Here is a 19,493-nt window from a genome sequence, read left to right as displayed (position 1 = left end):
TCACTCCTACTCCTAAAGGATAAGGGAGCTCCTTTGTTTTTTAACTAATTCATGATAAATGTATAAAAACTTAAATTTGTGGTCTCATTCCTTTTACTTGTCATGTTTTAATATCCTCCCATGTGCTTGCTTGCTCCTCAAATTTTAACAAGCACCTACTCTGAACCGTGCAGTATTTGAAAGGCTGAAGACTAGAGGTAAACAAAACAGATAAATCTCTGATCTCAGGGAGCTTACATTTTGATGAAAGATGGACAATAAATAAGCAAATATATGATATCACTGAGCTAGTAATAAGTGCAGTGAGGAAAATAAAACAGGAAGTTGCTGGAGAACTACCCAACACAACAGGTTTTAGTGGACAGTGAGGAAAAGTACAAGTTACTTTGTAATCAAACCTTACAAACCCTCCTTATGTATTGTAATAGTTACGGGTTTCTTGATATAATCGGCCCCAAACAAGATTATTCTTTACTTTTGCACTTCTGCCCCTCTTCCTGTCAGGTTTCTCTTACTTCAGTGAATAGGGCCATAATCCAAGAAGGACCCCCAGGATAAAAGTCTAGGAGTCATTTTTTATTTCTTGCTTTCCCTCAGTTCCCGTGTCTTCTAGCTCATGTCTGTTAGCTTGTTCACTTCTCAGTTCCTCAGTCCTGCCACTGGTTCAAGCCACTGTGGTCTTACCATGCCTCTTGCACTAGCCTCCTGACTGGTCTCCCTTCTTCTGCTCTTGCCTCTGTATAATGGGTTCTCATGCAGCACCATAGTCTGTTAGAAATGTTTATTATACCAAAATTCTCCCCTACCCAAAACCAGGAATCCTAATGGCTTCCCTCACACTTTGGATTTTATCCTAACTCTTTAATGGGTCCTCTAACCCCTGTACAGCTGGGCACCTGCCTCCTCTCCACCCTTTATCACCTGCCTTTTCCCCACACTCACTGTGTTCCTTTTCTTGTTTTGTGGCACACCTTATCAGGCTTTTGCTTCTACCGTTCTGTCTGCCTGGAACACCCCTTCCCCGGATCTCCCCATGCCTCACTCACTCAGATCCCTGCACAAATATCATCTCTCCCAAGAAGGCTTCTATGACTTCTCTACTTAAAATACCTCCCTCATCCATTTCTCTACCCTCCCTATCCCCTTTACCTGTGGAGAGGTAGGATCCAGGACTCAACTGGAGGTCAGGACAATCTCTCATTGTAAGAGGAAGGAAGGACACAGAATGCATGGATATAGATGAAGACACCTTGGTGAATTTTGTGAATGAAGACTGTTTACTTCTGTTTACTTCCTTTTCTCAATGAAATCAGAAGGTCATTCATGAACTGACAGTGAAGATGGAGGACAAAGATTTAGAGGTTTGAAAGGAGAAGGGACGAAAGGAACCTAGTATTTTATAAATCACAATAATCCTAGTGTAAATGAGCACTCCAGACATACTGACATCTGAAAGCGGGACCCTCAGATCATATCCCACATCCGTAATCTATCACACCTGTAATAGGGTTGGCTCTGTACTGGAATCTCTGTATGTTTCTGAATCCAGATGGAGTGAGGAGAGGCTGAGTCAGGAGGCTTAGAGGGCACCCTGCCTCCAGGCCACTTAGCTCCAACAGGAGGACTAGGCTTCAGGGAGGTCAGCGCAGCTAAGCAGAGGAATTCTTTCTGCTCTGGAAAGCCCCTCATCCCTGTATCAGTCACACTTATCTCTTCTCTTCTGTCACTTTCAAAAGGTTTTAGCAACCAAGGAGTACACACCCTGGTCCTTGACTGGTCAAAGAGGACACAAAAGAAGGCTGCTTCAAAGGAAGCCATCTGTTGCAGGAAGCGCTCAGATTGAGGACCAAGGAAAGCACTCAAGAAATGTTCTCTAAGAAAAGCATCTGCAATGGACTTTGTCTTTGAGTCCAATTGTCTGTATGATAATTAAGAAATGACCGTACTATATATTGACAGTTACTGCAAATGTATTTCCCACAGGAGTTAAATGTTGCCTCAGAGATACAATAAAAATACTGTTGCCTTCCTTAGCATCCACCTCAATTCACTTGCTCTTTCCTTAAAATTGTCAGGCACCCTGAAAATCCATACCCAGATAGTCTCCCTAGATTTTCCCAACAGTCTTTAGAAAGTTTAAAAACTCCTTTTGATTACTCACTCGCTGATTCTGGGTCTGCATGTCTGCCTCTGGCTCATGTTGAGTTTGACTCCTGCTCCCAGGAGCTCAGTAGGCAGGATCTGGAGCACAGAAGACAATGAGGTTTTCCTTGGGCAAAAGGGCCGCTGAAAATCTATCCTCGGCGCTTCTACTTGTAGCCCTAGATCATACAGGTAAATGGTACATTCGCTTTAGTAAACTTTACATGACCTACATTTTTTTTATTTAAAATAAAGAAAACCTAGGGTGGACGGTCGGAGAAGGCAATGGCACCCCACTCCAGTACTCTTGCCTGGAAAATCCATGGATGGAGGAGCCTGGTAGGCTGCAGTCCATGGGGTCGCGAAGAGTCGGGCACGACTGAGCGACTTCCCTTTCACTTTTCACTTTCATGCATTGGAGAAGGAAATGGCAACCCACTCCAGTGTTCTTGCCTGGAGAATCCCAGAGACGGGGGAGCCTGGTGGGCTGCCGTCTATGGGGTCGCACAGAGTCAGACACGACTGAAGCGACTTAGCAGCAGCAGCAGCAGCAGCAGCAGGGTGGACGGTTGAAAGGACTGAACGGTTGAAGCCTGGCGGGAGTGGAGGGGCTGGGGCGGCGCGAGGCTGAGGGGTGGGGGGCCTGAGCTCCCCTCTGCTGACTTCCGGGTGGATAAGAGGCGTAGGCGGATTGAGGGAAGAGGGGTTGGGGTTTAAACAGAGTGCTTTAGCTTGTTTTTAGAAGGCGCTCCCTTTCCCCCTGCCAGAACGGTCAGTCCCCTGTGCCGGTTCCTGGATGGCCCTGAGCTCGAGGTCGGCGGCAGGGAGCAGCCAGGCCCGCGACCACTCCAGCAGCTGCTCCGCTGTGAGGCCCAGGCGGACCCTGAGGTGTTGCCTGGCTGGGTCCGCAAGGCCGTAGGTCGGGGAGCCTAACTAGTCACCCACTTGGAGAAACAGGTTTAGGGGCGCGGGAGGATTTTTTTGTTTTACTTAACCGAGACTATGAAGTGTTTAACCGCTCTCTGAGCTCAAAGACCTACACTTTTTCAACTGGACTTGCCTATCTCCTCAATTTATTCTTTCTCCCCTCAGGGATGGTATTATATATGGCTGCCACAAAAATGTCCAACTGTGGTAAACATTTTGGGCCTGAACAATTAGAAAAGTGGCCAGAACCCGAGTCAGTCACGTTGATGGAGGTAAAATTATATGGCATTTAGGGGCCTGTCTTTTGGTGATGGGGCATAAATCCCTTGAAATTAAGATCTGTTGTGTCTTAATCACAGTTGTTTTCCCCAGAACTAGAACAGCACCTGGCATAGACTTGGTGCTTAAGAAATTCATCCAGTGGGAAGGGCAGGGGGCGGGGGTCACATTTGGCCCAGGGTGGTCATCCTGTTTCCTGTGGTAGGCAGGGTGAGGACGGCCACAGGGCAGCAGTGCGTAAACACAGGGGTCCCAGAGCTGCCCTGCAGGAGAACAGGGGAGGCCCGGCCTAGGCTTGCAGTTACTTCATGACACTTCAGGATCTGGTAAAGCAATGATTTTCTCATAAAGAAAGTTTCATTATTTTATAGAGAAGTTCTTGGATATTTCCTCTGTTTCACCCCTTTTACTGTAGTAGCAGTAAGAGTGGTGAGATTGTGTGTGTGTGCATGAGTGTACATGCATGGAAAATACAGACTTCAAAGGTGCTGCTAGAAATGATTAACATCCTCATATTTTCTGACAAAATCACCAAGAGGGAGCTGTTAAAACAAAAACTATTTTCTTTAAAAACAAAAGTTGGTTTGCAAATCTGCATATAACCAATAGTATGTATAACATTTGCTAATAGTGTCAATAGGATGGCTAAAAAATTGATTTCCCAAGATGATTGTCAGTGTATGTTTCTACTTCTTCAGATTAATAGATTGATTATTCTAAATTTGTATTGTATTAGGGGAAAACATTTAATTGTTTTACATGATTTTTCAATTATCATCTTAAAATAAGTTTAAGAAGGCTTTATTTTAAAGCAAGAGTCTGTTCATATTATCAGGAGAGTTTTATTTTGGAGAAGACCCTAGTAGCTGTCCAAATATCATTTTAGATTTCATGCAAAGCTGTTAGATATACAAGTAAAAATACAACTGTCCCTTTCAAGATTTCTGTTATTCACAGAGTTGGTGTTTGAGTGTGGGGTTTAGTTCATTTTGATGCACTCACTGTGACAGAACTGAAAGCAAAGCCAGAGATTGAATAACATAGTTTTAAGAATCTGTATCACTTTACAGTAGATAATTCTTTTAGGTAACAGCACTTCTCTTACAGATACTTAATTTTTATTGCTTTTCCATTTGTTCCTACTTACTTCTGTAAGAGTAAAGGCTGGAAGATCAGTTCATAGTGATCCAAATGAAAAGCCCTAGAGTAAGGATTTAAGTGCATTAACTTTACCCAAACTCATAATGGAAATAGCTAGTCCCTAAATGTAAAACCATCTTGGTTCTTAGCCAGGAGTTCTCAACTAACTGGCTCTAGTCCAGTCAAACTAAGTCAAACTTCTGCAGTTTTGACTTATAAGGAGGTTATAACTTATAAAGAGACCTAGCAGAAGTCAGGGAACTTCAAGGGCTTTTAAAACATACCCACAGACTGCCTGTAAAGAGGCTTCATCTTATAGTTGTTCAGTCACTAAGTTGTGTCTTACTCTTTGTGACCCCATGGACTGCAGCACACCAGGCTTCCCTGTCCTTCACTGTCTCCTGGACTTTGCCCAAACTCGTCCTTTGAATTGGTGATGCCATCCAACTATCTCAACTTCTGTCACCCTCTTCTCCTGCCCTCAATTTTTCCCAGCATCAAGGTCTTTTCCAATGAGTCGGCTCTTCGCATCAGGTGGCCAAAGTATTAGAGCTTCAGCTTCAGCATCAATCCTTCCAATGAATATTCAGGGTTGATTTCCTTTAGGATTGACTGGTTTGATCTCCTTGCAGTCCAAGGGACTCTCAAGAGTCTTCTCCAGCACCACAATTCAAAAGCATCAATTCTTTGGTGCTCAGCCTTCTGTATGGTCCAACTCGTAAATCCATGCATGACTACTGGAAAAACCATAGCTTTGACTATATGAACCTTTGTCAGCAAAGTGATAACTCTGCTTTTTAATACACTTTCTTGGTACTTTAAAAATCATGGTGTGATGTAAGAGATTTGTTTCAAAATAATCTAGTAGAGGGCAGGGGAGTGAGTAGGTATTAAGATGAAATAAGATTGACTGAATTGATCGTTGTTGAACCTGGGTGATGTGTTCATGGAGAATTGTGTTTGAAAATTTCCATAATAAAATGTTACAAAATGTGTTTTGAGGTACAGATGTTAGATTCACATTCAAATTATTGGTAAAATACATTGAGTTTTGTCACAGGCTTGTTTATTCAGGATCCACATCTTAATATTTAATTCTATAATTTTAGGCATTAGCCAGAGAAGACATTGATGAAGCTGTATATGCAATATTATTTAGAGAAAATTGTATTACAAAGGTAAGAGTGGGCTACAGAGTGGATTCTAAGTGTGTTCTAGATAAGCAAGAGTGATATAGAGCAGTGTGGCAAAGAAGATGTTACCATGTCAGAGAGAGTCATTTTTTCTGGGAGAATGAACCTCCTTTGAATCACCCATTGATACTACATAGATCTAAGCTGGTGCTCTCTCCTTGTAGGATCACCAAGAGGTCAGGTTTCCCAGATTTATCCTTAAGGGATCTGAGAGACTGTTCTAACTACTCCTCTGGTACTGAATAGAAATTTTTCCTAGAACTTACCTCTCTCTCTTATGTTCCCACATCACAGTGGGGAGCTATAAAGCCACAAGAAATGAATTAATATTTAAGGGTAATGACCAATCACTACTGATCATCGCTATGGAATTAATAAATTTAAGGAGGTTTTCATCTCAATGAAAGGGATTGGAATTTGGTAAATAATACTTGAACATTTGTACTGTGACATAGTTTATAAAGGAGGTTCACATATATATTCTCACATGAGCCTCAAAAGACGAAGGTGGGTTTACCCTCAGAGAGAAAGAGGTGTTGAATCAAGTCTGGTGCTCTTATTCCTCTACCACTTGTATCACAGACTTTACTGATGATAAAGGCTGGAGATGAGGAATGGTGACAAGGCAATGCTTTGAATCCTGAAAAGAAGCACAGTTTCCTGAGTTAGGAAGTGTTTGGATGTGGTTTGGTCTGGAGGCACTGTTGTGGTGTAGAACTGTCCGTGGGTTCTGCATGCTCTATGCTCTCAGGTTCTCTTTCTGAACTTTATTCTGTTCTTTGATTATCTTATTCTATGACTTGGCAGCCTAAATGTGCTGAGAGCTTAGGAGTGGGAACAAGTGTCCCCCCCAACTTATTCAGATTAAAATAAATGTAAAACCTCTTAGTAACTTGTTTTCTTTCCTTGTTTGTATCACTTCATTAGAGATTGGATGTGTATTTTCAGCATCTGGATGCTTTTAAGGAAAGAAGGAAAGAGCTGTTGCATAAAAAATGGACTGAGAATGTTGCAAAGCCTCTTCAGCAGAGAATTATGGAAAAAGTAATTTCATATAAAGCGTTGGAGAAAAAAAAACAAGAGAATTTTGAATATTTTTTAAAGCACACAAATAAAACGGTACTGAGAATTTTTTTAATGAAATATTATTTGAAAATTTGGGCTGTTATTTTTATTGATTATGCAGATTCTCAAATTTGTTTTTGTATCTAAGATGAAGTCATGGAACTGTAAAACAGCCTACTACATTTTAAAATCCAAAGTTTAAGGTAGAGGGAACAGAAGTGTTTATTTGGAACTAGATAATGCTTTTTGGTGATTGTTAATAATATAACAGGGGCTTAAACCATAAGAACATTTATTGGTTACTCAATAAGAAACAGAAGGGTTGGTGGTCGCACGGTGGGTTCTGGAAGTCTAACAATGTCATTAATAACCCAGTTTTGTTTTGTTTTTTTCCTGTTCTGATATCCTGAGTATTTTCAGTCTGTGCCCATCATCCTCACATTTGTAAGCACGTTTGGTTTCTTATAGCTCTGGCATTAGGCAGGAAGAAAGGGTGAGAAATGATATCTGGGGGCCCTTTTCTTAAATCTCATCCTTTGATCAGGAAGCAAAAAGTCCTCAGAAGCTCCTAGCAAATTTCCCTGGTTTATTGTCCATAAACCAGGTCACATCAGAAGTCCTAGCTAAAAGCAGAGCTGGGCAGGTGTGTGTGGCTTTCCAGTCTCTTTAGTATGTTGTGGGTGAAGGAGAAGGGGACTGTTCCATGGCTATTGAGTTAGCAACTATTAGGTGAACGGACCACCAGTTTCTATCCTCTGTTCTTCAGTTTTATTAAATAAGAACAAATTTTAGCTTCTTCTATGGGAGATTTTTCTCTTTTTAACTTTGAAATCAAGACCCTCTTTTGAAATTGAGGCCCACCTAAATTTCCACGTATTCAGCGGAGATGTAGAGCAATGTGACTGGAATATTAGAGAGGCGAACTGAACTGAAGTATATTTAATGAGCAGAATTTCTGGATGTGTACACTAAATACATCTTCCTAAACACCCTAAGAGGCAGAGCTCAAGGGCAGATCCAGGTCACTTTGAAACAAAGTGCAAAATCTTACAAGCATGTGCAAAAATGTGATTGCACAAGCATACCATGGGAAAGCCGTGCCTTAGAAAAACTATGTGTTGAAGTCAAGTGATTTAAAATGACAGTAAATTCAATGTGAGTCAGCCGTGTGAGCTGGCTTCCAAGAAATCATCCAAGCTTTTAGGCAGTATTGAGAGGCACTGCTCTGAGTGGGAAACGTTGGGTCCAGCCTGTCCACCCACGGACAGTTACCAGTTACAGAACCTTTAGAAAAGGGTGGAGGCTTGACAACACTTCACAGGAGGAAAAGTGGAAAAAAGCATACAGCAAGTTTAGCCTAGGGAAGAGATGACACGAAGGGAAATGAAATCTTTAAGTGTGTATTGTAAAAGGCTGACATGTGGATGAAGAGTAGATGTATTTTGTGTTGCTTCATGGGGAGAACTGGCAGTGACAAGGCAGACTTCACCTCTGTTCTAAGGACAAGCTTCCTAGTGGTTAGAATGACCAAGAGAGTATCTGCCTAATGGAGCAGAGCTGTGCTGTGCTTAGTTGCTCAGTTGTGTCTGACTCTTTGCGACCCCATGGACTGTAGCCCACCAGGCCCTTCTGTCCATGGGGATTCTCCAGGCATGAATACTGGAGTGGGTTGCCATGCCCTCTCCAAGGGATCTTTCCAACCCAGAGATCAAACCCAGGGTCTCCTGCATTGCTGGCGGATTCTGTACCATCTAAACCACCAGGGAAGCCCAAGAATACTGGAGTGGATAGTCTGTCCCTTCTCCAGGGGATCTTCCTGAAATTGAACTGGGATCTCCTGCACTGCAGGTGGATTCTTTACCAGCTGAGCTACCAGGGAAGCCCTCATGAAGCAGAAGTTCCTCAAATAAGGCTAGTGGGTGACTTGAGACTAAAGCTGGATGATTGCTTCTTCCAGAAGGTGGTGGACTCTCAGTGCAGTCCAGATTACTTCTAAAGTTTCTCTGAACCCTTTGAATCTATGATTTTATATAAAAAATGGAATAAAGTATTTCACTTTCTTGAATCTTGCAAAAACACACTTGTATGTAGTGGTTTGCTCTTAAGCATACTTTTTTGTTTAAAGGAAATTATATTTGGAGACTTTTATGATCCTGAAGTATACAATCCTTTTTATATGACAAAAAAGGACCCAAATTATGGAAAGGTAAGTACATTACCTATTATTATCTATTTATTCTTAGAAGCTCTGGGGTTGGGGAAAACCCGGTTGTTTTAGAAGTCTTACAGTTTTTCTGCATTCACTTAAAAAAAATCCACAAAAGCATTTCCCCTGAGTTTTAGATTAAGAATCCAAAGTAATTTTGACCACTTGGAAATGAACATTGTGAAAAAGGCACATGCATGTGTGTGATCATTTATTTGATCATTCATTGCTCTGTCCACTCACATTCAGCAAACCAGAAGCCCAGGAGGTTGGGGAGGGTAAGTGGACAGTGAATGTGACAGGAGTGTCACAGAACCAGCGCAGAGAGAGCTCCTTCATAGAAGAGGTGGATGGAGGGATGCAGGAAAGGCTGTCCAGGAGCCAGTAGTTGAGCTTGTAATGCATCTTCACATTTTACACTGACAATATAGGTATTAACATTTTGAGATGTAGGTTTCATGTCTTTTACTCTTGCGTAGCAGAAGTGGCCACCTGATCTCTGAAGAGGAAAGTGATTTATTTTTGCTTCTCTCTGAAAACTAAGGCAGGTCATGGTTGTGAAGATAGGAAGGTCTTTTTGGCTCTGGGGGACTCACTGAGTATTCTGTTGGGGAGTCATTATGCTGTTCCCTCATTCAGTGGCTGTTGTCCTTGCAAATTGCATCGGGTCAAGATCAAGTGTCTGGGGAAGTAAAAGGGGGGAATAGTTTTTCTGTCTAAAGCCTATACTCAGGATGCGGAGGGAGGGAGAAAACCACCTTCCTCCACGGCCTCTGTAGCTGGCCCTTGACCTCAGCTTGTGCTGTTCTCCTGCCCTTTGGTTCTCACAGGCCCTTGGAGACCAGTGGTCAGCCCTCAAGGAGTGCCCTTCCTCCCAAGCTAGCTTAGAGCTCTGCCTTGTGCTCCTAGGGCTTCCCTGGTGGCTCAGACGGTAAAGCGCCTGCCTGCAGTGCGGGAGACCTGGGTTTGATCCCTGGGTTGGGAAGATACCCTGGAGAAGGAAATGGCAACCCACTCCTGTACTCTTGCCTGGAAAATCCCATGGATGGAAGAGCCTCAAAGGCTATAGTCCATGGGGTCGCAGAGAGTCGGACGTGACTTCACTTCACTTTCTTTCTTTTTGTGCTCCTAAAGCAGCCAAGCTGATGCCTCTCACGACGAGGTAGTTGTTATGCTTGATTTGTCTGTTCTAGACTGAGAGGTTCCTGAATACAGGACCCCACTGGGAGGCAGCCACCCCTGCAGTTGCATCAGCAGATACTTATTGCCTGATGCATTTATACTGTAGAACTCTTAACAGGAGTGTGTGTGTCTTCTTGGGTGGCCCTTGGTCCATTCAGCCACTTAAGGCCCAGTGAAATATTCTTGGGTGAGGTGGGTGGCATTTATGCCTCCCTTGCTCTGTATGACATTACCCCTGGGTCCTTGTTCTCAGCTGCTTTAGCGTATAGTAAGGCTACACTCAAACGCTTCAGACAGATTTAAAACAAATTGTACTTGGATCCTCAGAGAGTCATTTTCTCGCAGGTCGTGGTCCCACCATTCTGTGATCCTCTGTTTAGAAGACAGCAAGAGATAGATGAAGAGCAGAGAGCTATTTTTCAGTACACGACAGGTACTTTGTGATCAGGGGGCTTCATCTTTAGAGACTTCAATTCTTGAGTGATCTCCTACCCCAAGGGTGACTGGAGCTGACCTTAAGGGTGTTGATTTAGATTTTTATCTTCCTATAGGAAAACGATGTACCTTAAAAGAATTTAAAGAGCTAGAGAAGGCCAGGCAGTATGCCAGACTGCCCCAGTTCACGTTCAGTCTCCACAGCATGGTTTCAAAGGAGAGGCCCAAAGCCTCTGCGAGGCCTGTGGGAAGCAAAACACATAGCAAACACAGGTAAAGGTCTTTTTGCTGTGTCCGGAGTTTGGCCTGTACGGCATGTCATACAGCTGGAGTCACACAGCATGTAGCCTTTTCAAGATTTTACTTTCATTTTTAAAGGCTGTTCTCACAGGATTAAGAATGTTAGGTTGGCAGATATTTTCTTTCAACATATATCCCTGTCTTTTGCTCTTAAAATTGCCCATCCTACTGTTGTTCTTTTGGAGACAGTTATCTTTTTATCTGGATGCTTTTAACACTTTCTTGTTGTCTTTGATTTTCAGTAGTTTTCTATGATGTCCCTAGGTGTGGATTTTTTTTTTTTTAAATCTACTTGACATTTATGGGTCTTTTTTTATCTGTAAAGTGATGTCTTCAGTCAGTTCAGGGAGGTTTTCATTCATTTTCTCTTTGATTGCTACCTCTGCCATATACTCTGTTTTCTTTCTGGAATTCCAGTTAAATGTATTTTAGATTGTCTCACTGTAACCTCCCTGTCTCTTACCCTTTCTTGTGTTATTTCCAAGTTGCTCCAAATTTAATTCTAGGTATTTTTACTCTTTATCTCTTCAGTTGTATCTAACCATCTGTTGTTAAATCCATCCATTGAGTTTTTATTTTCAATTTTTAAAATTTTATAGTTCAAGCATCTTATTTTGTTCCTTTTCAGGTAAGTTTTGAGGAAGGCTGTGGAGATCCTCAGGGCCTGGAGGATCTCCACCCCCGATGGGGGAACCTATTTCCAGTGCCCTGGTTTGACTTTCCCCTATCCCCAGGGAGGGGATTTGTTCAGAACGAGGTTAACTACCCGCTTTCCAGGACAGCACCAGGCCTGAGAGGGAAGATCTGCCAAAGGGACGCTGGGAGCACGGAGGAATCAGTCTCTGCTACCTGATGCTGAGCAAAGCTCCCAGGGGAGAAGTAGCCAGACTGAAGGCTCCCTCTGAAAGGACTGTTTCCTCTCTGGAAGAATCGTTCCACTGCTGTCCAGCGACTTTAAAATAGGAATTTTGTGGGGCTTGGAGGGGGTGAATTTTTTTTATTTTCTCTTAAGTTGTTGTAGTAGGAGCATTGGCCTTTGCAAACTTTCTACAGAAAAAGGAAAAAAAGCAGCTGCCATGTCTGTCATGTTCTCTTGGTGTTTCCTTTTTGTCCCCCATCTTGAGTTTTGCTGGAATGAACAACACTGCTTTGTTTCTGCTTTCCTGTGATTTGAAAGTTTTGTGTTCTATTTCTGGTTTCATGGTTTCTTTACAAATTTTAGCGAATATTTTTATTTAAACATCAATAATTATATAACTCCTCATCCCCTAGCAAGGCAAAGCCTTTATATTGCTTTATTTCCTCATCTCCCCTCTCTGGCTCCTCAGCCTTTATAGACGGTCATATTTCTTTAGTTGATATTCTGCCTTTGGGTCTGTCTCTTCCGATGGACCCTCCACCTCATAGCCGGAGGAACCTCTTCAAACTGATCAACCAAACTGAAAACCTTTAGTAGATTCCCATAACCATTCCAATAACATCCAGCCCAACTAGCACATAAGTGCTCTCTGGGCTGTGTTACCTTTTCTAGCTTTGTCTAAAAAAATCCCCTCTCTCTAAAGAAAAGAAATATGACAAAGCACAGAAATATTTGGATCAAGTCAGCACTTGGCGGATTATCACCTGGCTTTTTCTCTGCTCCCCTTTCTGCCTCTTCTCTCTGCCAGCAAGCTCCCTGAGGGCAGGGGTTGCTAATGTATCTTGGTATTCCCAGCACTTAGCTGGAAGATAGCAGATGAGGAGTCAGTACTTGTGGGATGAATGAATGAAGGGAGGAGTGGAGGCGAAGGTGATTTCCCTAGAGAGGCCTTGGCTTCCCGGGCAGGAATGAGACAGCCCTGGGAAACCTTCCGAGAGGATGCACCTGCGGGTGCCTCAAGTTGCTATTCAATAAAGTAATAAAAGGACTTAAGAGTGAGGTAGCTTTGTTAGTCAGAGACAGTTTGATCACAAAAAGCGGAGTCCTTCTCAACTTGATAAAAAAGGGAAGGGGGCCTGGGTATGTTAGAAAGCACCCATCTCTCATGGAAGCCAGTGTCTCCATCTGTTCAGACTGCGATAACAGGAGCTGAGACTGGATGGCTTATAAATGACAGAAATATATTTCTCTCGGTGGAGGCAGGGAAGTTCAAGATCAAGGTGCTGGCAGATTCAGAGTCTGGTGAGGACTGGCTTCCTGATTCAGACACTGAATCTTCTCACTGGTGGAAACGGTGACGGAACTCTCAGGCCTGTTTCACAAGGTCATTAATCCCATTCAGGAGGGCTCTGCCCTCATGACCTATCATCTCCCAAAGGCCCCACCTCCTAATACCATCACTTTGGGGGTGGGGTTTCAATATGTGAATTGTGAGGGGACACAGACTACAGCAGTCAGAAAGATAGCCAGGCTGCTTAAAGTACCACAAGGTCACTCCTTGCTTCTCTGGGACTTGATGGATGATGGATGTGTGTCATCTATCATAGCTTCTCTTTGTGAACCTGCTTCATTTCTCTTTCTCTGCTTTCTTGTGCATGTCCTGGAAAATGGATGCCCTGGTTATGCCTTTCTGGTTTGAGCCCTCTGAGGCTGCCTGGAGCTCCTCTGTCCCAATTACAACTCTGAGGACTGAAGCTCTGGGTCTCAGGCCTCAGCTACAGCCGCAGAAGGTCACATGACTCACTGCCTAAGGATGGAGCCGGCAGGGGTGTGGGTGGGGGGCAGACTGATCAACAGCCACCAAGTGATGTTTTCTCAGTCTCTCATTTTCATAGAGTGAGTGCTGAGTTCACTAACTTAATTTTCAGGCAATTATTGAATGATACAATTCTATTTATACTGAGTTGAGATCATTTTCTTCTACTATTCTTTACAGTCCTGAAAAGCTTGTCTGTGCAGAAGAGAAATTTCCACCTTATAAGGTGAAAATGACTAGTGATGTAAATCAAACTGTTTTTGAAAGACGGTTTTATTCCTCGAAGATCAGCCAGGAGAGTAAAAGGCATGAGAAGAAGGGCCTGGTGAGCAGAGATTGTGGGGGTGGTGCAGGGTGGGGATGGTACAGCTGTGTAACACCCACCAGAGAGCACTGACAGACCCCTCCCTCTCAGAGACTCCAAGGGCAGAGCAGGCGGTGGCCAAAGAAGGGGCTGAAAGAGGTGGCAGAGGAAGTGGTAGGGTCTCCCCGAGCTCAGTTCTGTTGCAGAGACGGGTTTCCTTCCACAGGACAGCCTTGGGTGAAGGCACTCAGAAAAGGGGCAGGTTGCGGGGCCCTGGGCCCCACTGTCGGGGGTCAGATTGTGTCCTTCATAAGGGGAGAGACCACCTGCTCAGAGGGGATCTGCCCGCTAAGGTTTCCTCAGCTCTTTTTTTCTGAGTTTTTGCTCTCCTTCCATTTTCCTACCATTTACTACTTATTACATCCAAACTAGACCAGATATTTTTTCTTCATAGTTTAGTCACAATAGGTGGGAATCTTTTGAAATGAAATTTATACTTAAAAAATTAGGGCAAAATGATAGATAAGATATATAAAAGGCATAGACAGGCAGGCGAGTTCCATGCGCAGATTTCCTGCCCAGAGCTCGCAGCCCCAGGGCACAGCTGAGCGCTCAGCCTATCCCCCTGAAGCTGCCTGGAAGATGTCAGCTGGGATGGGCCGGGAAGTTCCTTCCTGTCCTTCCCCACCCTTCACCCAACTCTTCTCTTCTCCCACAGGCTTTAGGAACCGGACAGCACAGACCCCACTCCTGGGCGGCAGGAGAAGGCTGGCAGAGGCGCAGGTCACAGCCCGTGGACAGAAGAGTGATGACCGCAGAGGTCCTGGGGCAGCACCTGGCCGCCTTGCAGCTGGGAGGCAGGTGAGGCAGCCAGGACCAGTGCCCGGGCCATTCGTAATAAATGGTTTCCAGTATCTGTGCAGCAGTTAAAATGCTGCCAACATTTTTTCTCCAGAAATGGAATATTGCGAGGAATGTCCAACTAATAACAGTTACAGTTTATCAAGCTCTGGTTGTGAATCAGGAACTGTGTACTTTGTACTCATTTAAAAGTGTTCCCAGCAAGGTGGTTCCCCTTATGTGAAGCTCAGAGCTTCAGTAACTTGCTCAAGGTCAGCTGCACAGTTTGAAGGCGGCAGTGTCCTCTAGCCCAGGTCTAGTCCCTCAGGTGCCAAGGCACACACTCATTCCCCAGGGCACACGCTCTCCTTGCAGCCACTCAGACTGTGTGATGTCAGTCAGGCTGCTCAGAACCTGGGTCCCCTTTCAGAGGGCACAGCTATCCCGCTTGTCTGCAGGGTACCGTGATACTGAAGAGCACAGGAGGGGCTTTCTGGGCACTCCTCCAGTGTGTGCCCAGTCCTTTCCCGAAGTGTAGGTAATCTCAGGGTGCACCCTCCCTTCCTCGCCTTTCAGAAAATCAGGCTCCTTTGTGTCAGGCGAGAACGTGATTTCTTAAGGAGCAGAGCTGTGTTTCTTGGTCAACAGGGGCGACTGGAGTTGCTGGAAGTACTGACATTAACTATTTTTCTGTAATGTCACAGTCATGTGACTCACCTCCTGCAGGCTCCTGTGTCCTAAATCTGACAAGAACATGGTTCATGTCAGCTGCAGTTCATCACAGTGATAAAGTCCCATAGTCCCAGCTATAAAATTATCCTATAGCTATAGTCACAGCTTTTACACCTGCCTGACCCATCAGTGGCAGCCTTAAGATTTGAAAGTTGGCTGAATATCAACCCACACCTGCTTTCTGATCCAACACAGCTCGACTCCCAGAACCCTGTAAAGATCACCAGGTTGCTCTGCTCAGTGTGGCTGAGCCTGACCAGCCCAGCTTTCTCTGAAGTAAGCAACATACTCAGTTGTCTGGGTTCAGGTACTGAGTGTCTCTTCCTCTGACACTGGGGCATATTTCTTTTAGCCAATCAGTGCCCAGGGTCAATACTGGAATGATGGATTTTTTTTCACTTGAATATTCTGAATTATGTTGTCCAGTTTTTCTTTGTCTGTGATGTTTAGGCAGAAAACAGAGGCTGTGATGGAGGCACATCTGAATCCTTTCTTTCTTCCAGCTTCCAGAGAAGACCTGCTCCCCGAGAAATCAGGCAGGGCTCCTGCAGCCCCACATGACTCCTTCCAAAAGGCAGCTCTTTTCCCGGCTGTAGTCAGTAACCCAGGGATTTAATGTATAACGCCTTCTTTGTTATCAATGTTCAGGACAGATTTTACCCTTCAGAATCCAGAAGCCAAGTAAATGGCTGTGGATGTGGCTCCAACAGGACGGGGAGCAGGAGGAGAGAATGGCGCTTTAGAGTTGGACAGGCCGGGGGGCCTGCTGATGATCCTTAATACTTATGCATTCCCTTCATGGCTGAGTTCCCCCTGAGGTTTCTACTCCGCAAAGCAAGCAGAGGAGATTAAAAGGGGACAGTGTAGCTCCCAGAGACTCAGCCGTCAAAAGAAACGAAACCCTAGAAACAGTAGGTATGTTAACCAGAGTCATACAGCAAGTCAGTGGCAGCCAAGACGAGGCTCTGGGGCTCCTGCCCGCTCTCTCTGCACATTCTGTCCTGGGTGTGTCTCATTGTTGCAGGAAGGAAATTTGGTTTCGTTACAAGCAGTCCCTGAAATCACCTTTTAAAAAGCCCTTTCACATAGACAGTAAATCAGTCAGGCTTTGAAGCTACATTCATAAACTTAGATTTTTATTCTCTTTCTGTACATATTGGCAATGATAAAGCTTAAAGATGCATGTCCTATGACATAACGCAAAACAAGGGATTTACATAAATAATTTATACTTCAGAAAGTTAAAGTTGAAAAATATTTTCCGCATCATTAAGAGTTCACAGTATTTAAAGTAGATCAAGCTTTCTCCCTTAGATTTCAAACTATATTGTCTCAGCAGAGAATGATAACATCTAGTCAGGAATAAAATGCTCAAGTTTCTGTTCCAGTCAGTGCACAAGTGGACACTGTTTCCATAGCAGGCTGTTCCCAAGCTGAGGCTGCAGCGTTTCTTTCCAGTCCTCCTCCTCCTGAGCGGCTGTGACCCAGCAGGGGCCACACGGTGTGGAATGGTTACAGCGTCACCCAAACCACCCACAGTGGACACATTCAACCAAGTGGTAACGTCTGGTGGTCTGATGCCTCATTTCCACATAATACTTTGTATAGCCCTGAAAATGGAAACCTTGGCATCCAAACACAGCCGAACATGTTAACACTAATACAAGGCACTGTGCTATGGGGTTTGGTTTATTTCTAGGAAAGATCGTGTTTGCATAGATTGCGAGCGATTTAGTGTGCAATAAAACAGAGGCCCCAGTGCGCATGGCCTTGTGATGGATGAAGCTGCATGGTGCTCCTCCAGCTCAGGGGCAGCACCGGTTGTCTTCTCCGGCCCCAGCCCAGTGGGCAGATCCCTGAGGCCCCTACAGGAGAGTTTTCTGCTCAAAAAGCTGCAGGTCAAAGCGGACCCAGACCTCCCCAGTGGGGACCTCGTGCAGCAGGAGTCGGCGGGTTGTAGGGCCTTTGCTTTCCTGCTCTGTTCGAATTTTTGCCACTGGAACTTCAGTGCGACCCAGGAAATCTGGTGAACAGACACGAGTGTCAAAAGTCTTTAAAAAACTGTTAAAAAAAACTATCCCAGAAGGAGTGTCTGAAGCAGGATTCATAAAATGTTTGCATCCAAAACAAGTAACTCCTTTTGGTTAATGGCTGTTGGAGACTCAGTGGATGGATACGTGCAGAACAAGGGGTCTGTGTGAAGGAAGCTGCCTGTGGGGACCCCAAGCCTCATTGGTCAGGGAGTGTCTCACCCATTCAGCAGGTGCTAGGAGCACAGCGTTTCCATTAGGTAAGCATGGGTGACGGGATGGGAGACTTGACACATACCTGAGGCCACCCACCCCTTGCCCCCGAGAAGGGGCCCCACCTGTGGCCACTGAGAGCTCTTGAGGGCCATGGGCTGTATCACTGCCCTTAGGCATCCAGACCCCGGATCCTAGTGTGTGTGGGGACCTTCATACCCCTCCCTGAGTTATACTTTACCGTCTGGTGAAAACTGATCTCTGTCAAACATGGTAAGACACAGCACATCCTGATAGAGGTCCTTAATGAAGAACTGGCAGTTAAAATTCCATCTGGGATTTAGTGTGTCCTGGAGGGTTCTGGTGGTGTAGCTCTGGGAGCCCATGCTGATTTCACAGTATGGATTGCTCTTTCCTGAATGAAAAAAACAAAATGTGGCATGTGATGGAGGGGCCTTCCTTGAGCAGAGTGGATATGGTGTTTCTCTATAGACCATGGCCTGTGGTCTCTGTTCCCAATGCTGAGAGCATCATAAACCTGGGGAGGAACCAACTGTGCGGGCTTGAGCAGGGCCACTCCCCACGAGCAGGTGTCAGTGCAGCCTGCTTCCTGCTTTCTCCAACTCAGAAGCACTGAGGAAGGAGGCATCAGTACCCTCTGGGAAAACAGAGGAAGAAGAATTTTGGCCCAATAACCATTTTAGTGGCATTGGAAATACCGACTTTTAAAAAGTGTCCCATTATTCAGTGTACAGAAGAGTCATAAGCAAAGAGCAGGGTTGTTACCACATCTGTTGAGTGAAAGAAGCATTTACCATTTGGTTTACAGGCTTTCAGTTCTGTAGCTTCAATGACATGCACCATCAGACGCCCGATGCCTGAAGACTTCTGAGAGCGGGCTACAAAAGAGGAAGATGAGTGACGTTAATGTCTTCTCTGAGAACACAAACAGTGTAGCTATGGTGCTAAGGTGTACATACAGTCTGTCTTTCTAACCAGCCCCAGCACTTCCCAGCCATGCCTGCCACCTGAGCTGGAACTGGCAGACCAGCATGGGCCTGCTCTGTGCCTCCGCCCAGGCTGTGTCACCTGCTGGGGCACCTGGCAGCCATCTCTGCCTGTGGGCAGCCTACACACTCTTAAACACACAGGTCCAGTCTCACTGTGTATCACAGGCTGCCCGGTTTGCAATTCTGGGTCAGTCATCCCCTCTTCCAGGGCCCATGGTGGAGTGCAGGTTTTTAAAATTCATCCTTGTGTTAACCCCTCAACTGCCTGGCAAGTAGTGATATTCATAACATCATATTATATTCATTCAGCACTTAGAAGCAGCTACCATTTATTGGATACTTACTCTGTGTTGGGCATTTAAATAAGTTATATTATTTAAACTGCAATGTTTACAAGGTAGCTCTTTATAACTGCCATTGTCATATATGAGGAAACGGCGTCTTAGAAATGACTGTAACATGTTTATGTCACAGAGTCTCTAAATGGCAAGGTCAAAACTTAAAATGTCAGGCACCAAAGTCTACTTTCTTCGCCACTCACCGTAATTCCAATTACGTGTAAACACTTTAGCTTATATCTTTTACTTAAGACCTTATTCTATTTAAGGAGGTACTCAAAAACACTTTTAATATGGGGATAAATGAGTTAGTGAACTCAGATTTTCTTGGTAAATGTAGAGATAGTTAAGCTGGGTTTGCTCGTAGGGGTTTAAAAACGAACAAGAAAGCTGCTTGGTGAGCTCCTGACTTTTCAAAACTCAGGGCAAGTAGAACTTTCTCTGTGAGAAGCAGCTCATCCCCGCTGTGTGCCCTCGGCCCA

At 44.6% G+C, this 19,493-nt stretch overlaps 2 protein-coding genes across 2 annotated transcripts; one reads left to right on the top strand and one right to left on the bottom strand.

Moving 5' to 3' along the window:
- Positions 1–3,248: 3,248 nt before the first annotated feature.
- Positions 3,249–15,981, top strand: LOC128071304 (protein FAM228A). The gene is made up of 9 exons (XM_052664184.1): positions 3,249–3,341; positions 5,598–5,666; positions 6,609–6,800; positions 8,872–8,952; positions 10,480–10,567; positions 10,686–10,842; positions 13,725–13,869; positions 14,567–14,709; positions 15,924–15,981. Exons 1-9 carry the CDS (start codon positions 3,249–3,251, stop codon positions 15,979–15,981), a joined length of 1,026 nt encoding a protein of 341 aa, XP_052520144.1.
- Positions 15,982–16,691: 710 nt separating this feature from the next.
- LOC128071303 (intersectin-2-like) lies at positions 16,692–18,638 on the bottom strand. Its single transcript, XM_052664183.1, has 3 exons — positions 18,479–18,638; positions 17,905–18,078; positions 16,692–17,443 (listed from the first exon to the last, which is right to left on the bottom strand). The coding sequence occupies exons 1-3, from the start codon at positions 18,525–18,527 to the stop codon at positions 17,286–17,288; spliced, it is 381 nt and encodes a 126-aa protein (XP_052520143.1). The 5' UTR covers positions 18,528–18,638; the 3' UTR covers positions 16,692–17,285.
- Positions 18,639–19,493: the final 855 nt, after the last annotated feature.

Source organism: Budorcas taxicolor, unplaced genomic scaffold (assembly GCF_023091745.1).
Source record: "Budorcas taxicolor isolate Tak-1 unplaced genomic scaffold, Takin1.1 scaffold332, whole genome shotgun sequence".
Classification (NCBI taxonomy): Eukaryota; Metazoa; Chordata; class Mammalia; order Artiodactyla; family Bovidae; genus Budorcas; species Budorcas taxicolor.
This window is presented reverse-complemented; position numbering and strand designations above follow the sequence as displayed.

Excerpts from the sequence above, each read along its gene's own strand:
- LOC128071303 (XM_052664183.1), bottom strand. The coding sequence starts at position 18,527 with ATGGTGCATGTCATTGAAGCTACAGAACTGAAAGCCTGTAAACCAAAT. Across the intron at positions 18,079-18,478 it reads GAAAGCCTGTAAACCAAATG|GAAAGAGCAATCCATACTGT; the intron begins GTAAATGCTTCT and ends TTTTTCATTCAG. Across the intron at positions 17,444-17,904 it reads AGATCAGTTTTCACCAGACG|ATTTCCTGGGTCGCACTGAA; the intron begins GTAAAGTATAAC and ends TCTGTTCACCAG.
- LOC128071304 (XM_052664184.1), top strand. The coding sequence starts at position 3,249 with ATGGCTGCCACAAAAATGTCCAACTGTGGTAAACATTTTGGGCCTGAA. Across the intron at positions 3,342-5,597 it reads AGTCAGTCACGTTGATGGAG|GCATTAGCCAGAGAAGACAT; the intron begins GTAAAATTATAT and ends CTATAATTTTAG. Across the intron at positions 10,568-10,685 it reads TATTTTTCAGTACACGACAG|GAAAACGATGTACCTTAAAA; the intron begins GTACTTTGTGAT and ends ATCTTCCTATAG.